The sequence below is a fragment of the Siniperca chuatsi genome, linkage group LG12, assembly GCF_020085105.1.
Source record: "Siniperca chuatsi isolate FFG_IHB_CAS linkage group LG12, ASM2008510v1, whole genome shotgun sequence".
NCBI classification, from domain to species: domain Eukaryota; kingdom Metazoa; phylum Chordata; class Actinopteri; order Centrarchiformes; family Sinipercidae; genus Siniperca; species Siniperca chuatsi.
In genome coordinates this window covers 21,665,094-21,688,460 of record NC_058053.1, presented here as the reverse complement: position 1 = coordinate 21,688,460, position 23,367 = coordinate 21,665,094, and the positions used below count along the sequence as shown (strand labels likewise).

Below are 23,367 nucleotides of genomic sequence, written 5' to 3'. Positions count from 1 at the left end.
CATCAGCAGGAGGTGGAGGTGGGGTGTTAAACAACAGCTAGGCAGATGATGACACAGGCCTAAACAGCATAGATTTGTACGACTGAACATACAGAATATATCAGCACATACTGTATCTCTCACGGCTTTATGTGCAGGACTTTTTCATTTGACATTTTATTAATTTGCAGGCAGCTGGTCAGAGTTCTGCTGAAGCTGGTTTCTTTGCAGTTTGCCTGGCTCAATGTGAAGTTGCACCCTAATTACTGTACTTTGAATGAGGTTTCCTGCCGGATCTGAAGACTGACATTAAGAGAATGAATCACAGCAGAAGCATCCGATAGACAGCAGATTAACTTTCTATTGTACTTTTGAGTGTTCAGCTCTATCTACTTGTATCAGGATAGAACAACAGCCTGCATAAACACACACTCTCACACACACACTAATTAATAATTAATAAAGCCTCTGGCAAATTAAATTTTTAATTTCTCATTTTATTCTCGCCCACATTTTGTTTGCCTCTCTTTTAGTCATATCATTTGTGATCCATTTTATTCTGGATGTTCAGCTTTAACGTCCTCACAATGGTGTAATAAAATTAAAACACTCTTGACATTGCGATTCCTATATTATACATCACCAGCACCTGGTTTTATGTCTCTCTCACACCAAGTGCAGTCACTGCTCAGTTAAATGGCCCGGCATCAGAAAGTACTGCCAGCCTGTCTGCATTAGTGTCCACGTTCACGATGCATATCTAATTAGTTTCTTCAATAGTATTCTACTCAGAGCTTGAGGACTGACTGCAGAGCTGTGGAGGTCTGGCTGTGATTTATGGTCGTGTTTGAGTCATATGTAGGAAATCACTGAGCCTGAATTCTAAGTCTTTACATCTGGGTCTCACTGGTGTGATATAATGACGTAAGACTACTGAACTTCACTGTATATTTAAAATGAATTGCTTGAAAATCTCTGTAGTTCTCTGCATTACTAAATGTGTGTGTTAAGCCATGAGTCTTATTCTGCCAGTCTCTCTGTCTGGATTCTTGAGATAATATTCTTACTTTTAGCTTTTCCGGTAGGCTATACTCAGAAACTACTTTTTAAGGACACATCTATTGGAATTTGACATAATACCACTTGTTAGATAACTCAGATGACCTCAGAGGTCGTATTTTTTATTTAAGTATCCACATCTCCCCCAACAACAAACTGACTCAGGTGAGGTGGAGTCACACTTGTCGAGTTAGCATTAGAAGCTAGCAAGTTAGCATGCCTAATATTCAAACTTTATCCATTATGTTTAATTGCAGTTTAAACCAAAAGGTTAGCAAGACATAGCAAAGAGAGTACTGTTGGATGTTAGTGTTTGTATATTCTGGTATCGTCAACAAACATTAGCTAGTTAGCTTATGTGGCTAACGCTAGCTACTGTGCATTGGTTAATTAGCTGTCCAACAGAATGCCAACTCTGCATGAATATTGAAGTTCCCACCACCTTCAAAATACTGCATCAATGTTCACGTTGGCTTGGAACTGACCAGTATTCCTAGCAAATACACAGAGCCAGGGAGTATTTCAGTGGGCCTAACAGTGTGGCGCATTCCCAGCAAACACACAGAGCCAATGTGTAGTGTAGGGGGGCTGCAAGTGTGGAGCATTTCCAGCAAATACACATTGCCAGTGGGAAGTTCAAGGAGCCTGACATTATGGAGAGTTCCCAAGGAATACACAGAGGCAGTGGGTATTTCAGGAGGCCTGGGAGTGTGGCCCATTCACAACTAATATACAGAGCCAATGGCATTGATCTGCAACAGTTTCCTGACATATTATGATAATTTTGTGCAAATCTCTTATAAAATAGGACTAATTGTGCCTTTGCACGTCTTTTACATTGTCAATTGTATACATTTATGTAAGATGTTTTCTCTTTTATTCTTATTTAAATTCTCTTTAAATTTAATTTATTTCTGCTGTTTTTCTTTGCTGCTGCATTGATGCAGTTTCCAAGCATTAATAAAGTTTTGACTTAAAATTTCCTATCTCTCATTTCCTGTATTTTTTGTACATATTCCATGCATATTTGGGATAAGATTATTATTTCTGACAGGGTTTCTCTGTTTCTCTCTGCAGGTGTTTCTCTCGGTCAGACCACCTGGCCCTGCACATGAAGAGGCACATTTGAGGGCAAACAGAAAGGAGTGGGGGAGGGGAAGAAGCAAGAGGAGAAACAGTAGGAGGAGAGATAGGAGGAGAGAGATGGGCAGTCGAGCTACCAACCGCCCGCCTCATTCACCCCGTCCATAAACCATTCAGCGGCCATGACGCCTGCAGGGCAGCGCATCCATCTGAGAGGGCCATAAAGATCAATCGGACTAAAGGCCCTCTCATTGGAGACGGGGATTGGAGGAAAACGAGTAGCTAGATTGTTGTTTTTCTTTAAAATTACACACTCACACACTTGCAATAGTGAACACTCCACACACCCGTTTTTGAATGCATCATCCCGGTGAACCCCGGCTGCTCTCATGTGGCTCCGGGGGCTTGGACACTGCCAAACCAACATATACTTAACTCGCTTGATGAAACATTATGCCGCCTTTTTTCTTTCTCTGTATTCAGTGTGTTTAGACCATAAAGTCACTTTGGGTGAGGAGATAGTTCAGTGGGGAAACTATAAATATCCATATAGTCAGTTGTTAGTGCTTTACCAGCTTTTGAAATCAAATACTCAACTTTTTTCTTTGCTTTTTAATGTTTCTCATACACGGAACGTACGAAACCATCATCTGCCGCAGTCAGCTTCAGTAATCTATGTGAAGAAAACAACAATGCCAAATCTGCAGGAGAGAGACTGTACAGATTGACTTCTAGCATAGCTGACAATCGAACCCAGGGCTCGGACGCTGGGTGTTTCGGCGCACCCATGGGACCTCGGTCAGCGGGTGCTGCTGCAGCTCTCAGGCTCTCCTCCAGTGGGTGTTTGCATCTCTCACCTTCACTGAGACGCCTGCTGCCTCCACAGGCCATCTGACAGAAATGCGCAGCGACACTTTCTTCCCTTTTTTTCTACTTAGAGGACGATAATTCTTCTTATTGTTGTTATTACAAAGACACTTTGTTCTTTTCTCTCTTCGAGAAAATGTCTTAAAACTCACTGAATTGTGTTTGAGAAAAAAACTGAAAATCTAAGATGACTTCAACAGAATGTGTGGGTTGAGAAGGAGAGCGTTGTTGGTCTTTTAATCCCCATGTGCACCGGCTGTGTTTCTGCAGTCTGTAAGCAACCAGTGGATGAACAAAAAAACAGAATCATACCAACTCTCAGAAAAGGGATTTGTATTTTTTTGGACTAAAATAAAAGCAGAGAGCAGAGAGGTCTTCAGTTTTTTGTGCTGCTCTTTCTGCCCTGCGATTCACTCCAGCTGAAAAACAAAACCCTTGCATGACCCTCCGTGGTCTCGCACTCTACCAGAGTCAGGCGGAGGACCCGCTAAAAATTGGAAACCTGTTTTTCTTCTTTTTTTTTGCTTTTTGTTGATTCTGAAAGTCATCCTGGAGAGCTTTCACAGACTCTGAGATCTCATCTCCCTGGCAACACTGCGGGGCAGGAATGGAGGCTGAAGAGCTGCTTTTTGGTTAACGAGGGACTTAAGACACCAACCGACCTTTGTGTGGTGGCGCCGAACAGACACGGTCACAACAGCCCAGTCAAATTTGCCTGTTTCGTATCCATTGACTGCACTGACTTTTTTTCAATGTTATCTGTGCTTTTTTTTCTACAGCGAAAAAAGGAACACAAAGAAAAAAATTATAAAAAGACTTGAAAAAATACAACACAAAAACAATTCTGTCTCGCTCTACACATTGTATACAGAACAAGCACACATACTCCGTCAATACACACACACACACACACACACACACACACACACACACAGACTTACACTGCAGTTTCTTTGCTCACGGCTCCTCTTGAGATAAGACTAATAAGATTTAGGAAAATAATTATTAAACTAATGAACAGAGTTGGAAAACAAAACATTGCATGGCAGGCTTTATTGCAAACACACACACACACACACACACGCACACTCTTCCTGGATTTATATGTTCTGCTCCCAGATCTTTTTTCACAGTAGGAATTTAGCAACTGTTGTTTAGTAGAAGAGTATCTTAGCTCTCGGCTGGAGGTAACAAACGATTCAAAATCCTTTGAAGTGAGAAATCAGCTTGTTCTCAGTTCCAACAATCACCCACATATCCCTCGCTACAGTTTGTGCCTCATTTAATCAGTGTTTTTACTTCAGAGACTCTGATTACATTGTTGGTTACAATTGAGGGTATAAGCCACTGTTTTCATCAAAATAAATAGAAGTAAAACAGCAGGTCTTTTATCGAAACTTACAACATTGTTGAAAACATGTCGATAATCCTCAAAGACCCTTCTATCCTGCCTCTCATGTACAGTGAATTTGAATGTCCTCAACCCATCTCTTGACCCAAACAAAGACAGCAACCAGAAGAATGATCTCACCTGGTTCCTTAAACACCTGCTAAATCAGCTTTCCAATCATGGAAAAGTCCTGAAAAAATGACAAAATTGACTAAAACATTGGGGAAATCAGGTTGTTAGACAAACTGTCATTGGGATCACAAGCTCCTAAAAAGTTTGATGTCCCCATAACAGCTGACTGCTGAAATTCCAGCTCCACTTTTGATTTGACAAATAAGATTAATTCATTATTAATTAATTACAAAATGTATTTTCAAACTTAAAGGTACCCTGTGAAAGTAGTGCTATTGAGCAGAGTTTTTACATGGAAAATTATTTCCATTAGCATGAGTAGGAACCCAGGTAAAAGGTTCTTATTCACTGTACACTGAAGGTAATGTTGTATATTTTGTTGTTGCACAATAGAATCTTATGGTCCGGTTACACCAGCAGTTATGTTGGTGATATTTTGAAGACTTGGTGAAGATTGTGCCAAATTTTACTTTGATACACCAATTAGCAAAATAAAGAAGTAAATACATTTAAATGCCAAAGGCCTGTGGGATGATTTGCTAACAACTGTTTTTTTAGCTTGCTAGCTAGTAATGCCGCTAGCGCACTAGCTAGCTTGTGGCAGTGCGTACAACTGCAACAACAAATGAAATAATATGGTTTTGTTACTACATGTTGGGTTAGGGTTAGGGTTAGAGGTTAGAGGTGTTTAGAGATTTGTGGGCTCTTCATCTTTGTTATATCACCAGCTGGGTTTTGAAAGCTATACTTAATGTTTGATGAAAACAATGACTTTTACCTGTCACTAACCTGAAATCTCTAATGTAAAAAAATGATACATGAGAAGTAAAAACTGGGGTAAGCACATATCCACAATGTCTGCTTCCTTTGCTCAATGGTTGCAGAAAAAATAAACTCGCCTTGCAATCAGGGCATTACTGATACCGCCAACATCAACACCAACACTGACACCGCTGCTCCATCCGCCCACCACCACCTATATGCCCTGTAGCACATGCAAACAGTCTAATACTCACTGCTACTGACTGGTGCAGCTGGGTGAGGGTGGAGGGTTCCTGAATCTGGCGGGGGATTTCACATCCCAGCGTGCCCAGTCATTGTGCCAGTCGGCCTTGCCAACCTTCATTAGGTAAAACAGTGAGAACATTACCCTTCAAGGGGGTTTATGGTGCAGCTTCGAACAATCGATACCAAAAACCTCCAGTGGGGAACTGCCCTTAAGCCACGGGCAGAGTCTCCCCGGTTAGACGAGATCAGTGGAAGCTTTCTCTACTAACTCTCTTTCTGCTAAATATGATGTAAAGCAACCCACGTTTGGGATGAATCCAGTGTTTCACTTTTGGTTTCATTTCATTGTTAGGTTTCTGTTACAAAAGCTGTATTGATGGTTGTTTTCTTCAGTTTGGATGATGCAAAGTCATGCCAAAATGTTGAGACATGCAATGGGATGTAGAAAGAGCCCTCCTATACAGGACGTACAATCATAGAGGGATGGGTATCGTAGCACTTTTGTGAGGCTTTTGATGGCATGAATGTGTATATGTGTGTATGTGTCCACATTAGGTATACTGTGAGGAAAGCAGTGATTCAGCAAAGTGGTTGATAACAGATTTTTAACTGCTGAACATGTGTGCAACCCTGTGGGAGAAATGTTGGTTGCTACATTTGATGTTTGAAAATGCTTTTAAACTAAGCAATGGCTGACAATATGTTTATTAGGTTTTGTTTAGACCCTTCATTCGTTCATACATTCATTCATTCATCAAGTCATGGAGCTTGATGACTTGAGTCAAAGAGACGCAAACTTGCACTTCGTATTAAAGCGCGCTAAAATCAAAAATCCTCTCTGCCAAATTAGTTTAAATGACAGTTTTCTGAAAGACACTTATGGCTCGTTATTTCTTTTTCTCCTTCTGCAAAATCTCACAATTTATCAGTATTTGTTCTGATTATTAAAAAACTGGTGAAAAAAACAATAATACAAATATCTGGATTGAAATCAGATCTTAAAAATGCCATCTGCAGCGCAAACACTGTAGTTTAACTATTCTATACTTAGTTAAAGGAAGTCAGACGCATAATCAGCAGCCCATTTGCATTTTGTCCCCATTTGTCTTGTTACTTTGTATTACCGGACTCATTTGCTGAGCTGCTAATACCACAAGAGGACCTAATTTACGGAAAACTGATGGTATCAGTGTCTTCTTGCAGTAGGAAGCAAACTTTTGCACGCATGGTTACTTAAAATTTTTATTAAATAATGGTTTGAATTGATCTGCTTCTTTAAAAAATCGTGGTATTTTTAGGTGAAAATCAATAAATGATGAGCCTAACTCTAAAAGGAATGCGTCGCTTTCAGCTCATTTCTCTGTTGTTTGTAGGGATAACACATTGAACAATGTTTCCCAAACTACACAGACATACCAAGTTGTTGACGATTTCATTTAATTTTAAAGCGTAAATTTTAAAATGTAAAGTTGAAGTGCTGGCCAGCGTGCAACACAACTCATAGTTCTTCTCCTCTTTAATTAAAATCCCTCTTGACATCCAACAGATCTCAAAGTCACTTCAGATACAAATTCACATTTCGTTTCCTTCACTCTCAGCCTGTTGAAGCAGGTTTTCTGTCACAGTGTTGCTCCGGGTCTCCTGTCGTCTCTCAGGCTCCTCCAGGCCAGCTAGCTGCCGTCCCACAGCTCTGATTAGCATTAGCACTCCCGGGCCCTCTTCTCTAGTTTCAGTTCAGCTAATGAGATAGCTCTGGGTCACAGGGAAATTGAGTGGTCTGGAGAAAAAAAACAACAGGGACCTTGAGCCAGACCGATTCTAGCGCCCCGTACCCAGTGGACGGATTTGATGTAGAACAAACAGAAGACCGCGTTAGCATGGAGAAATGTCAGGAGACAGTGAGATATTTGTCAAAGAGACTAAACTGTGATGAAAGAAGGATTTAAAAAATCATTTACCCACATGAATATCCAAATCATTAAATCAGCCCTTGCTTTTTATCTCATGGATTACAGATAAAATAAATTTACCATTTATCTGCAAAGTCCCTACAGATATTTTATCTACTCTGTGTCCCCCAACCCTCCCTCTTTCTTCACAGATAAAGTGCCATTCTTGTTTCCCTCCATCCTCAACCCATCTCTCCCTCTCTGTCCACAGCAGTTGTCCATGCACTATCAGCTGCAGGAATGCTGAATGCACACTTTACACATTTTGCCCAAAGATTTGCATATTTGCAAGTTAACTGCTGTGAATGTAGTAGATGTAGAGGAAAGAGTCGAGAGGCAGAGACGCAGAAAAGGAGTAGTAGATGGAAGGTGGAAGGAGAGGGATTGTATTTCTTACATGATCGTCCCATTAAATCTTAATTACCGGTATGCTCCGACTCTCTTCATAACATTCTCAGTCTCTTGTCTATTTTGCTGGAGCGTGACTCACTTTTCACAAATGTAAAATAATGTTCTCATGGTCTTATAGAGTGCCCAGTATAGTGGCGCTAGCAGCGTAAGCAGGAATGAAGAAGCTTTAGATTATGTTAGCTGCTTAGCACACTGCAAATAGCACCATCATGTCTCATATTTCTAAGTCAAAGGTGGGCTGGAGTCTATGGAAATGCTAAACTGTTGACTGTGGAAACCAATGTTACATCACCCACTTCAAACAACTTTACCATTCCCATACATCAAATGGTTCAGAGGAAATCCAGAGAAGTACTACCCTTTGGGATTTACTAAAGGCACTTTCACACTGGCAGGTTAGTCCGAATCTATGAATGGTTTGCCTAAAAACTTGGTAAAATAAAGGTTTTTTCCAAACTCAGTTGCAGAAGAGGAAACTGCATCCAAATCCACCTGAATGAGGTCATCTGAAATCAGTGCCAGACGCACTGTAGATGGCAGAGCTTCAGTCGTGCTGGTTGAAAAAGCGTGGACTCTTTCAGTAAGTCAGTTAGTGTTGCCAAGTTATTTTGCACTTTTGGTTTTTTGGTTCTTGAGTACCTAGGTGACCTTTACGTGTTCTGTCTTTTCTTTGTGAATGTCAAAATGAGCACTAACATCGCTTCTTGGCAACAGGCAGAAACAGTCGCACTTTGGTGAGGCAAGAGTTACGCAAATGAACCACAAATCAATATTAATATTGACATGTTTCACTAATCAAAACAAACTGCATATGTGAGACCCATGCATTAAATTACTGTAGAACATTGTAGAAAATTGACCATCATTTGTGAAACGGAAGGCTGCAATTGCAAAATGGGCCCTAGAACCAATAAACAAGTGTGAAAGCAGTCCAGCAGGGTTAGGAGAAGGAAGGCAAACAAACTCAGGTTCAGACTCAAACCAATAAACCCAGTGTGAAAACAGCCTTTAGACCACAGGCAGTTGTTTGGACGCCTCCCTTTGAGGGACAGGCTTCAGTTTCCACAGTTTTCCACCATATCACCCTGAAGAAAGATTGTCACTTTAGGCAGCTTTTGTAAATAGCGTGAGATCTTACATACAGACCGCTCTGTGTAAAATTAACCGTACGTGGCGACGGCACCGTCTAAGACATTTCAGCGTTTCTATAGATCTGCTTTAGTTCTCGCAAACATTGCACTACATGGTCATACTTAGCTATTGCACTCTCCATGTGCATGCACTGCTAGCATAGTCTGTTGGAGCACTCAAATATCCACTTAACATTTGTCAAACGTCCAGGATGCACTTTGCCACCAAGAACCATTTACTACAGGTCCACTCACGATAGATCAGAGTGACATATCGACTTAAACCTCTAGTGAAATGCCTTTTTCATCACTATCATTCTGGGGGTATATGTTGTACCTTACAAACATTCAGTCATGCTGTGACTTGGTTGAACTTTCTTGGTATCAGTGGCATCCCGGAGTGACTCTGTCTGTCTGTAACTACTGTGTTTGTCCATGTTTGATGTGTCAGTATACAAGAGATTCACAGATCTTTACCCCTCTCCTTGTGTCTGTATATTTCACCTCACCCACACCAAACCCTCTTCACCAAAACCACAACCGTCAGAGCCCTCTGTGGCCGAACATGCTCATAGTCTTCAGATATCCAACTGTACTGGGAAGTATTCTCAAGAGCTATGCAGCTTGGGAGCTCCAAGCAGTTCTTTGGTGAGACTGCAATAACTTTTCCACCTTGCCAGCTAAATGTCCTTGGTCGGTATAGTTTGTTTTAGTTCAGTCGACCCATCCTTGTAGGTGCTTTTCCATCTCTGTCACTTGCTCACTTAGACCCTAATGCCTGATGCATTCTTGTAGAGTAGAGTTTAGGAACTACTTTCTGGAGTTGGGCCAGTTGTTTCCCCTCTCAGTATGTGCAAAAAAGATTGGCATCAAAAATGTTCTCTTTGTCTCTGGTACATAGCTCCGTCAAACAGTACATTACAGTATCGTATCTAAGGAAATCAACAAACTTAGTAATGGAATTTGGCGTTACTTTTTTGCTGATTAACTTGTTTTAATTCCTGTGCACACAAAACAAGCTATGCTTAGACTCTCACAGGATCAAAGATCTTCTGCCTTGGAAAATGTGTTTCTTCTGTTCTGTATTTTCAAATTTTACAATCCTCAACAAGTCTGGAAAATATTCAGACATGTGTTGCTAACTAACCATCTGCCTGCCCTGCTACAAGTAAAAAAAAAAAATCTGGAGTGAAATAAGAAAAATAATATCCTGCAAACTGTAAACACTTGAAGTCATTGAAAGCTACGATTTTATGTCCACCTATGCACCTGCCTCTTTTATACAGATATAGAAAGATGAATTTTTATTTTATTGAGACTTATGGGATAAACAATTACTTCCCAACAGGTAACAATTACGACAAAGTTCTTGTTTACCATAAAGTTTTAGTGACAGGTGTGTAGGATCAAAAACTCATAACTGTGTAGAAACCAAAAAATCCCTCATATTGTCGATCAACAACATTTCGGTCCTCAGACCTTCATAAGTGATGTGTGTAACTGTGTACAGGTCCCCCCAACGTGGGTCTTATTTTCATACTTTTGGCAATCGTTCCTATTGGTTATGACAACATGTTACTGCTCACCAGCTGCTTTTTGGAGAATTAGGACACGATGGAGAAGACTCAATGTTTCCTTCAGGTTCAAGTGCCAAACAAACATTTTAAGTAATTTTGGTTAAATTTGAGGTTTTAGAAATGTGCAAATGTGCTCATCTTGCTTGCCCAAGTAGATGTTGTTGTTGTTGTTAACGCTGTCTTAAATCTCCAGAATGCATCTGGCGAGTAACATATTATCATAATCAACAGGAAGGAAGAAAAATGACATTATCCTTTAATAAGCATTAGCACCCACACTAACTACAAAAATCTGTTGGAGACATGGAAATGATTTTGGTGCCAATCCTCACTCTACATATTGGGAAAAGTGACCAATCCAGCGTCTACATTTATTGAAAGCTGTATTTTAGCACCTTTATATCATCCAATGTGTGTATACAGTGAACTCGAACCATAACTGTTAAGGGATCACAGCTATATATTTCCTGGGATGAGTTGACATGTGAAGAAAATAGCAGACAGCAGATTTTACCATCACAACATCCCTCTCACCTGTCCTGCAGGGGCTCTGTTACTCTGATACCTTTCATATCAACCTTCGATCCATAAACCTTCACTCCACACCCGCCTTCCTCTCCTCTGTCACCGTCACCTCTGTTGAATTATTTTTAGTTTTTATTTTGAGTTCTCTTGTTTTACTTACAATTTTTTGCTGTACAAAGTGTTTAAAATATTATTTGTATTATATGATGTTAGTATGGTAATGTTCTTTATTAAGGAAGAAGAAAATTTATTTTTGTTACTGGTCTGTTTCATAATTCTTTTCTAAATTGGTATTGTAAGATATCTATGCAAGAACTGTTAAGTGGAGCATTTTTATTTAAGAATGTAATATGTGTAATAAATGGTAGAACCTGGTCATGCCTCTCGTATTTTGTTCCGTCGATTCTGTCAATGATAACCCTTTCTTAATCCTTAACATGCCTAAAAACTACAAACTGGTTGCCTTTTGGTGAAATTGACCATTTTGAATGAAAAATATGGTACCGGGAATTTTTCAGACCCTCTGCATGTAAATGTTTGGTCATCTCCCAATACACTCCACCTGGTCCAATCACAGACACACCTGCACTTGATGCAGGATCCTGCTTGATAGCACATTTGGATACTTGTTTAACTAAGCTACAGTAATGTTACCTTGTACAAACCATTTGAACATTGAAGTTAGAATCTTGAACTAAGCTTGAACTAAGAATTTTTTTTCCATTTTTGCTTGAACATAACGCAGTTGAACTGAACTATTGAGCTCAACAGGGTGGATGGGTTGCAAGTTACCCACAGCAGCTGTAATAAAAAACAACAGATGACGAAATCTTTCAATGACAATTGACAATTTCAAAACTGGTTTTAAACATGAAAAGGTAAATTTCTGCAAATTATCAACACTTACAATCCATTTATTCTAAGCACACCTGTGGGATATACAGTTACTTTTAAAAATTCTACCTGAACAACATGTATCTTTCCCTTTTATGTTCCTCTCAAGCGCACCAGAATGCTTTTTTTGCATGTTAAAATTGTGAACATCTTCTTCTGGCAGGGGGGACGCCCCCAGACCCTCCTACACGGGTTTAGTTTCAGAACTGTCACTTTTTTCATCCCACTTGAGTTTGCATGTCTTCACTTTAGAAAAGGCAGGCAGAAAACTCAGAATATAACCTTCTAGAAAATGGCTGAAGTCACCCCTGCATGGACACCCAGACAACTTTAATTATGAGTAACATGGTAGCACATTATTCTTTCGTAATGGCCATTTAAGGCAGATGGACACATCTTGTCCAGCCGCTGGCAAGAGCACAGACGTACGGAGAGCCAGCGTCATATTACTACAACAGAAAGGCTCATATTCTCAACACTGCTGGAAATTTAGGTCTTTATTACAGATTAAAACAATCTCATGAATATCTATCGCTCTCCTCTGCCTGTAAATGGCTTCTCCTAGGCTGCTTATAGTGTCCTGTTCTTTAATTAGAGCTAACTTGTCACTGGCTGAGCTGACATACAAACCAATGACACGCAGACTAAATGAGGTAATCAAATAATTAATGGCTAATTGGGGATCAATTAAGCAGAAGTAAGGGAGCTCATATGCAGCATATCTGCTCTGTGAGGTTGTCCTCTTACATAGAAATTGCTAATTAACTAATTAAAAGGGACCAAGTTGTGATTGTATTTCTCTGCAAGGACAGACTTAATATTCATTCCTCTGATTTAAATCATCTTAAATGGTCACTTGGCTTTTCTGTAAATACAGACTTTGCATTTCCACACATGCTTATATTTTCTTTGCTTAAAGAGTGCTTAAGTTGCTAGATGAAGACATTCAGCAAAGCCAACGCAGAGGATTATTATTATTTCTCAGCAGTGGGCTGTGTTGGCTAGAGAATGGGAATTCACAGTGATGATTAGTGTGGGCATTTTGAAGGTTTGCAGGCTTATACAGTTCTTGTCAGAGGTAGAGAAGGAAGGCGAGTGAGCTGTTTATAATCTTATTCAGCAGCATTAGTCTGTGTAGTGTTGGTAAGTGTTTACAGAAACAGCAACCATCAGCTTTCCTTAACAGCAGAAATAAACAGAAATGTGGTGAATTGCCCCATGGGATAATCTATACTTATCTCCCGGAAGGACCATGTCAGCTCATTTGAGTGACTCTTGACCGCACTGTCAACCACCGCTTACCCAAATAATGCTGCTTTGTACTAAAAGAGGAAAATATCACGACAGAACAAAAACAGCTTGAAAACCAATGTTTTAATACGACTTTTTAAAAAATGGGAAAAATGGAAATCCAGTTATTTTAATGTAAATCACAAATAGAAAATGATCGTCTGAAGCTATTTGTGTCTGTGTTACCTACTGAGGTCACATTTACACTGTTCTCAAAATGTCGTTTCAACTAACATTTTGTGCTGCAATAGCTTTGTTTCCAGTCCCACTTCAAAGGACTGATTTTACCAACCCTATCGCAAGATACGAATGTCAATAATGGACGATTCAGCGAAACACCAGATTACTTTCTATGCCAACATGTTTTTAATGCTCAATGGCAACATTTTTGTAGCGTTCTACACATGGCAACTACTGCAATAACTGTTTGTCGTTTGTTTTTTTGGCCACTTGGAGGCAGTGAAAACAAGTTGGGAACACAACATTGACAAAAGTTGATATGGCGAATAATGGCTTATTTACACATCCAGCAGTTACAGAGCAACATTATCGTTGATTTGGAGTCATGTTTGTGTCCACCTGATGAATGTAAGTCCAATATTCACTCTCCTTTTAACTCTGTTTTTGGTCTCTACCAACTGATTAAAATATCTATGTTCACCAGCTAGTCGCCAACTACTGTTTGGCGCTGAGCAGGTAGTGTACAGTGGGTTTTTAGAGCTTTTTCCATGAAAACAGCTCTAAAGAAGAAAACATCCTGCTGCGGTTGAAAACATTGCTATGAGAGCAATGAGAGTAAACCAAACAGTAAAGTTGCGGGCCGGACAGCCAAACAATGATTTCTGACTGCATCACTCAAAGAGAACGCAGAGAGAGCCAGTGTAACGGCTCGCGCACAGAAGAACTGTCACGGATGGCAGAGAGAGAGAGAGAGAGAGAGAGAGAGAGAGAGAGAGAGAGAGAGAGATTGACCCTCTCAACTTTATTTCACAGACAGAGTAATCACAAGGATAAAACAGTCAGGTCATTTAAAGGCAGCAGTATTACAGAATTGCCCCTGACATTATGCATGAATGAAGAGCTCAAACATTTCACCTGCTCTCGCACTGCATTCTGTCAACAGGTCGACAGGCACTGCCATCAACAAACAGCAGGTGTCATGCTGTATGCTAAATAAATATCTGACAAGCCGCCCTGCATCAGCCTGTCAAAATGTACTGGATTGAAAAATGCATTTTTAAATTCTTACATTGATACTACAGTTGTATTACAAACATAATTAATGCCATATATAAATGAACCATTCAGATTATTAGTGCGAGAATGATCTTGGGTTTTTTTCTAGGTTATTTTGAAATGTATGACTGATTGACTGTTGAGTGTTGGCTGGGTTGTGTTGTTTTTTTTCCAACATGCCTGTTGTCAAGAGTATCACCCTCATTTTACATTCATTTTCATTTGAGGACGTTGCTGAGACCTCTGATTTAAGGTCTGAGGGCAAAATTCTTAATGAATATCTATTGAATGAAGGCATGTTTACTACAAATGTGTGTTTTGTGTATTAAAGTCATGCAAGGATTATGCCCACTTTATCGATTGCAGGAATGTTCTTGCCACATTGTGGTAGTATGAAACGGTTGTCATGTTGTCCTCATAAAACAAATAATAGTTTTATATAGTTATATATATAGTTAAACTATATATATAGTTTTATTTCATAGTTCTCGGCTCCAGGCAAAGTAAGGAGGGCCCCCAAAGAAAATCTTGCAAAGAAATCCTCTCTGGAAGAATCATGTAAAAGATAAATGAGACCTAGGTGTTCGTGGGATTTAGATTTCAGAGTTGTTCACAATGTTACGCTTTCACATTCAGTTCATTATAAATTGTGGAAGTTGTTAAGTCGTTTTTGATTTTCTTAAGATTTTATTAAATTTCTCAATATATACAAAATACACTTCCCAAATCAACAAGACCCACAGTCTTACTGACAAAGAAACACAAAACATACAGCAACACACATTCACACCACACATTAAACAAACCTAAACATTAAACAACCTCATGATAAACTTATAAACTAAATATGTTAAATATAAGTAAATATACATATACATCTTAAATAACTCAAATACCAGCCCTCTCTATCGAGTACCCCCATCTGTTTTCCTTTTCCAACTAAAGCTTCAACAACAATACGATCCTTTAGATTCTGACCACGCAATTGCTGTATGCTAGGCAGCATTATTTTCTTTTGTAGCGACTTAGCAACGTATCTCATCAATCTGAGCTGTGTGAGCGCACCACAGGCGGCCTCCAGAGTTTCTACCAAACACACTGATCCAAAAATATAAAACTACTCTCTCTCCCTTTCTTTCTTTGCCTCACACACACACATCTAATCCACTACCTGCTTGGCTTCCTAAATATTATTTCAGCAGTGAAGCTTTACAGCTTTATTGTTCCAAAATTAGAATCACAATAATAAAGAATCAGCCTGGTGTAAAATTTCCCAGAGTGGGTGTGTAGGTGGATATTGTGGGAGGTAAGAAGCATGACATCAGTTTTCATTTGTTACATACAGAAACCAGCTTTGTTGACACAGGAAACATGTGGAACTGTTTTTTGTTTGTATTTTAGTTTCATTACAGAACATGAAGGAAACTAAATTGGGAAGTATACTTGTTTGCCATCTGACTCAGAGTTTGATGAGATGATATCAGTCAAGTTTCATTTCTGTGTGCTCAGTTCAGAGATCCAGGATGTGTTTAGTCTAGCTTAGCACCAAAACTAAGGGTTCAGGGAAACTGCTAGCCTGCTGAAAAAGTATGCCTTCCAACAACTTCTTATTTCCATGATATGTCTTGTTGCAAGAAAGTCAGCAATCAGGCTCTGTTCAGAATCTGGGCTTTGTTCAGGGTTAGGAGCAGAAGTTTTGGCAAAGACTTTGTTCGATGTTATGTTATGTGGTCTCCACATGTTTTCTCTGTAGCTACTGCTACACCAACATGTAGTTACATTTTTAAGGAGGTACACATTAGCTAAATAATAATAATAATAATTAAAATAATGGTGATCATTTATTAACCACATATAGATCAACAATAAGAGAGAGAGAGAGAAAAAAAAACATTTGGGTTGCTAAGTTGTGGTATGTTAGATAGTTAATAATGACTTACTAACATAAAACATTAATAAATGTCTTTTGACCAGATGCTCTTGTAAAGTAATAGCCTACAGAGGAGTTGTCCTGGTGCAGTTGTGCTGTGTTTGTGGTGAATAAAGGAACTCTGAGCTCCCACTGTGTTGCTCTTGGACAGGTGTGTTTCTCTGCTGTTGGTTTCCTGGTGTTCTGGGTAGTTTCAGGCTGCCAAATTCAATACAGCTCCCGCCAGCTTCTGGAGGTGGGAACCCTGATTAGTTGTGACTCTGTCTTCCTGAGTTTCAAGCATCAGCTTCATGATAGAGTCAGTGTTGATAGCTTTTGCCTGCTTGTCTTCTGAGCCTAGTTTTGTTCCAGTCTTGCTAAAAAAATACTATGTTGTACGGACAAATGGAAAAATTTTGATTTGTGTGACATTTTTTCTGTTAATATGTATGGCAGCTTGCATCTACAATGGTGTTAACTGAGGTGAAAAAAGGCACAAGAACTTCTCTGAGGCCCCAGCGGCTTAGTCTGCAGAGGTCAAAGGTCAGGAGTCTGGACTCCCAGGGGTCACTCGAGCAGAGAGAAGTGGTATGTATAAATTCTGTCTTTACATGTTCAGATAGATTAACTAATTACAGCGAGTGTCTGCGGAGGTCCACAGACAATCAAGTCTTTAGCTTATCTGCTGCTTACAGCCACTCAGGAGGTCAAACACACATCAGCCTGCTATCACTGCTAATCTCTGTCTCCCTGTCAGTCTCTGCTTCCGTCTCACTCCACTTCAATAGCTCTCTCACACACACAAACGCAGTGCATGGGTAACCCGCTGTGTTGTGCAAGTTCACACTTCACACTAGCTAGCTCAAAGTTCAGTTCACACAGATTAGAATGAACTAGTTCACGTTCATAGTTCACAATTTTGAATTTTGAACTAACTTCACAGTACCAAAAAATGAACTAGATCACATTCATTTCTTCCATTTTTTCCTTTAGAAAATGCTGTGAGTTTGGGTGGAGGAACTTTGGCTCTCGGCTTACCCTTTGTTAATGATTTCTTGTGATCATCATTCACTCCCAGATATTTCCAAAGACTGGTCGGATTATGTTCAGGGGTTGAGAAACTCTGTTGATGCAGCTAGATTTCTGCCTGATTTCTTGACCATGTAGACACATACATAGGGGTTTAGTGGGATTTTTCTTCATGTGCAGATGTGCATGACAAAGACTTCAGTAAGGGAAAGTACCTCTGTGGTTGCATTTTCAGAATTAAATGGAAAGATCATTGCTTATATCCAAAATGATTCAATCCAAAGACTGACTTAAACTGAAACTGAAACCAAAGCTTTAAAAAAGGTTTCACAGCTAAATATAAAACTATGTAGTAATATTCAGACACATTCACAAAGTAAGTACAGCCTGTGGGCTCTTTTACTACAGAGCCTGTCCTCTCACTGCAGCATCAGTCCACATACTCTAATAAAGGTCTCGTTTTTATATCACTAATACACTTGTAATAAGCCACCCTTGGTTAAAAATTAACGATGAATAATATTTCCCGGCACAAGTTGCAATGTTATGAGAATAAATTTGAAATTTCCAGATAAGGGCATGATGTTCCAAAAATAAATTTGGAATTTTACAAGAAATGTAATAATAAAACAAGAATAAAGCCTTAATATTTCAAGAATAACCTCATACTCTGTTGTAGAATTGTGAGTATATGAAAGTTTTTTGTCTTTATTCTTAAAATATTACAACTTCAACCTCAAAATCTCCCTAAAAACCTTCATTGTACTTTGGGGGATATAGGAGAAATGAGATTACTGACCAACTGAATGTAAACGTACGTTTCCTATTTAAGTCTTACTTGAAACTTTTCTCTACTCCCATTCCTGAAAATCGTCCACTGCAGAGGCATGCTCTTATAATGTCAACATACAGTAATAATACACAATCTTTTTTTGACCAGGTCCCCTCTGCATTATGTCCCAACTGACACTCTATATCAACATCACATACACTAAAATAAAAAACGGGTATTTCCTTGCAGTGTTAACAAAATGTGTAAATGTTGAGCTTTAAATAAACACCTCTTTGTCTAAAAACAACCCAGGTTCATCTTTTTTTTTCCAAGCCAGCACTGACTGAAGGAGAATGATCCGTAACCTTTCACATTTACAGTTTTGTTGCCTGATGTAGTGTGAGACATTAAGCCACACTAAACTCATTTGCTCCTGTTTATTCTCAAGTTTTTGATGATTTCGAAATATATATAAATTGCCTTACCGTTTTACATCCTCCTGCTGCCTGCGTTAAATGTAATTTTTTTCACAGATAAAGTCATTAAATACATTGAGCCCTTGTTTTGCCTGAATTTGATGTTTATAGATTTTTTAAAATATTACCATTTTCTGATGCTGAAATCTCACCACTCCAACATCTCATAACAATTTTAAAAAGGTCATTACGTCCTATTCAGCCCATTGTTTTTTTATTTTATTAGATGCCATGGTAAGGTGCCCTATATATGTGAATATTTTTAATTTTTTCCCCCACAAATTATTATTATTATTTGCATTGTTAAACCTGGCTGCATTAAAATGTAAAGAGCACAACAGGCAGTAAAGATGCTTGTGTCACGTTTGTATAGCATTACCATACTGTACTCATAAGTACTGTCAAGTTTCACAGGAGAAACTCACACATGCAGACACACAGCTCAAATAAGCTAAAAAACTACACAGAATTGAGCTGTAATGAGGTTACATTACAGCTTTATCTGGAACAGTAATCTAGGAAATTGTCCTCTTTGTGTAGATGATGAGTGCTGCATGTTCTGCTTATCACAGAGAGTCAAATATCAAGCAGTGATGTTTCTACCGTCGTCTGCCTCTGTCTCAGTCAGAGCTTCTGCCGTTTGGTTGACTTTATCACCGGCTGTACTGTAAAGCTTTAAATTATTCAGTGCCTGCACCGATCGAGAGAAAGAGAGAGGGAAAGGGGGGAGAGACATTATCTTTGACAGCAGCCTCTATTTTTTCTCCTCTTCCGTCTCACTGCACATCAGTTCGAGACAGTGTTTACCAGAATAAACCCTGTCCTCCTTCCTCCTCTTTGCTTTCCTGTGGATGGTTCTCTCATTCCCTTGTTTGCTTTGGAGTTGCATCACTGGACAGAAGTGTTAACTTGACTTAGCAGCTGTAGATTTTCAGCTCTTGCACAGCAATACTGATCCGCAAATGCTATGGTGGAACATTCATAATCATAATATTGTAGCACTGATACAACCAAAGCCTCTGGTGCTAGCCTGAGTCCTATTGACTCCATACCCCTTTCAGTTTACAATTTTGAGATTTAAAGTCTCCAAACTGTAACTGACACCACAGAATTTGTTAACACCACATTGCCTTGAATGAAAATACTGTGTGGTCTTATTTCCATTCCAGAAAACCATTCAAACAAATTAAATGTTTTCTGAAAGTGTTGTTATATAGTGTCCCAGAGTGATCCTATAGTGTGTCTTCTATATTTTCCTAATGTCTTCTGTAATGTCCTAATATGTTATTATATTGTGTCCTAAAATATTTTCTACAGTGTTTTCGTATAGTGTCCTATAGTGTCTTCTCTTGTGTTCTGTAGTGTTTATTTTATGGGTCCATAATTTTGTAAGTATTCTAGAGGAAAAATGGAGACACTGTTTAATTGGTACACTTACAGTTAATTATTTCCAATTAATGGTTATCATAACCTAGAGAGTCTTTTAGTCAATGTACAGCAAGTCAGCTTGAACATGCAAAAATGTGAAACTTGTCTTCAGACAAGCATAACGAATGGATATTTACTTGGGTTTAATTTGAGCTTCTTTTACAAAGAAAAATCTATTTTCCTTTGTACCAACTATTATCCAGGAAATCCTGTAAAATGAACGTTATTCTAAAGTTACAGACTTATAAAATAAAGCATTGCCGAACATTCTGTAGTGTAGTGTTGTTTATACAACGTCTTAAGTGTCTTCTGTAATGTCCTAAAGTGTCCTGTATAGTGTCCACAGCTTCTATTGTATCAGAAACAGAACTCAACAGAACACAGAACAGAAATGTCACTAAAATATGGACAAACTGGCTGATTTTATAATTCACTCATTTTATACATCACTTTGATGGAAATTTAAACAGAAATAGAGAAACATCAGATAAATTAATAATATCTATGTTTCTCCCTCCTCCTTGATGAGTACATCCCAGCTGGTGGAGCTCTGCAGGTAACAATCTAGTTTGCTATGCCCTAAAAGTGGCCTGAGGTCAGGGTTTCTTTAAGACGACTTGCGTTTCTTGTCCTCATGGACTCTGCTCCAGCAGTGTTGCTACATCCGCAGAAGTTAGTGACTAAAATGTTCTCATAACCCAAAGGAATAGTGGCCAAACCAACAAAATCAGACCCAGGTTGCGAAGAAAAACTGAATTTTTCCTTTAATCAACAAGCCATCGACTCTTCTCAGATCTAAGTTTGTAGTGGCACTCTTGCCTTTGATAAGAGAACTGAAAGAGCATCATGGATTCCTCCTGTTCATGTAGCTAAAAGCCTTGAGCTCTTTGTGTCCCTTCTGTCAGTCTGTAATCATCAAACATGAAACAGTATAAAAAGAGTGAACGACAGAGCTGCTGAAGGGCCCGTTTCTCCTCACAGGAAGATGGCTGAACAGAAGCAGTGAGTGAGTGTTTAAAGGAGAACAATAAGACCCTGTCGCCGTCAAGCCACTCTAGATTCTAGATAGATAGATAGATAGATAGATAGATAGATAGATAGATAGATAGATAGATAGATAGATAGATAGATAGATAGATAGATAGATAGATAGATAGATAGATAGATAGATATCCACAAAACCCAGTTTAAATATTTTTTGAGAAACTTTTATATGTCTGGCTGACAAAGTAGTTTTTAAAGAAATCAATCAGCATTTTAAAAATCTATATTGAGACCTGTGACAGTTTATACTGTTAATAATGTGTCATTTAATTGCACCCTCCGGCATTTAATATACACTATAAACAAGTATCCTTTGGGGGTCATCATTTACAAGACATAGTTAATATTGTGCGTAATTGTTCAGCTCTGCGATTAATGATGTAGATCGTTTCATATTTCATGTCATCTTATATTCTGCTGTAATATATCGTCACACTCCTTGCATACACAGATACATAAAAGGAAAGCTAGTCAATATGCAGCAATGTGACGCAGATGTAAAGAAGCAGGGGAACAGTAACAAAGTCGTGTTGGTAATTCATTCATTCTCTTGTGTATATGCCTTAGTTCTCTATGTGTGTTTATAGACAAGCAGAGTCCATTTGTGTGTTTTCTGCACCTGATGCATCCTGCAGCAGCAAATTGTGGAAGAGGAAAAGGAAGAGGAAGCCTGAGCTAACACACACACATACACATTCACACGCGTACACAATCAGTTTCTTCTGAGTCAGGGTCTCAGGTCATTGTTCGAGGATCTGCTCTGATAGAACTGGAACAAAGAGCACAACAGAAGACTCACTGACACAACACAGTGCCACATTCGGGTGTGTGTGTTATGACTGTATTTTCCTACAGTATGTAGTCATGAGCAGAGGAATACTACTCATGGTTCACGTTTATGTACTCAAAATGTAAAGTAAAAGCAGTAATTGTAAAGAATATTCCTTGTTAGAGGTTAAATTATTGATGTTTAACCTCTTGAACTCCAACGTGCTTGGTCTCATCCTGTCCTCTTTCTGTAGCTCGTTACGTGACTTCCCCACAACAAACCCAGATGTTATATTTGGACCTTGAGTTTTCAGTAATAGTGTCTATTTAAAGTTGCACTATTATAAATATAATATATATATTCCAAAACAACCCAGCGACGGGCCGTTATATATACACTATAAACCAAACACCTAAAGGTTAGGTTAAGTCTATAAAACAATACCTACATGCAAACATGTATAATGAAGGCATTATTGGTTCCTCTTATCCATATAAGTAAGTGATGGGGGACAAAATCCAAAGTATTTTTGTTATAAAAAAAATTAATTATAAAGTTCAGCTGAAGGTAACATGAGGCTTCTGCAGTCTGGATTAGGCAAATCAAGTGGGTATCTTCCAAAATTACAGTCTATTTAGTATAAGATTTCCTCTTTGTGTTTCCCCAGACAGTGTTTCCGTGCTGAGCTGCAGTGGCAGGATAATAACACAAAGAGGGAATTTGGTAGTAAAAAGACTGTAACTATAGAAGATACCCACTTGATTTGTCTAACTCAGACTGCTAAAGCCTCATATTAACTTCAGATAAACATTAGAATGCATTTTTGCACAGAACGAGGACTGTGGATTTTGTCCCCCATCACTTACATTGAAATTGTGTTAGTATGGGATCTCTTCACAGCCAGTATGGACAGGAGGAACAATTGCAGTGACCAGTAATGCTTTTGATGTACATATGGGCATGTGAGTATTGTGTTAAGACAAACTTGAAAAAATGCGAACCTCTCCTTTAACCCCCTAAAAACTTTAAAGCCTCAAGTTTTGACCTGGTAAAATCCTAGAATAAAGAATTATTAATAAACAGAAAGAATACAATGACAGGCAGGTCTCACATAGCCACACATTAACACAGCTTTGAAAGGAAATAATTAAATGCTATGGCTGTATTCGAAACTGCCCACTATACTAGCAGTACGTACTGATTTGGCCAGAATGTAGCAAGTATTATGCAAACAAAAGCAAAATCTACAGTATGCCGAAAATACCCGGATGCCGTAGTGATTCGGAAAAAAACTCCAGTATGTATCGGACCAGTCTACCTCGCGTACTGTGTCCCACAATGCAAAGCGCTGGAACGCTTACACAAGATTACATTTGAAAAAAATGTTATAAGTGGTATTTACATTTATAT

At 38.9% G+C, this 23,367-nt stretch overlaps 1 protein-coding gene across 3 annotated transcripts in view; it reads left to right on the top strand.

Moving 5' to 3' along the window:
- The window catches only part of klf7b (Kruppel-like factor 7b), a 104,715-nt gene that overhangs the window by 55,783 nt on the left and 25,565 nt on the right, over positions 1-23,367 (top strand). The window contains exon 4 of one of the 3 annotated variants that reach the window (XM_044216971.1): positions 2,116-11,484. The exons of the other annotated variants lie outside the window; for them this stretch is intronic. Within the exon in view, the coding sequence (XP_044072906.1) occupies positions 2,116-2,167 (52 nt within the window). The 3' untranslated portion in view covers positions 2,168-11,484. Of the gene's footprint in view, positions 1-2,115; positions 11,485-23,367 lie in introns of those variants that run through there. 3 annotated transcript variants of the gene reach the window in all.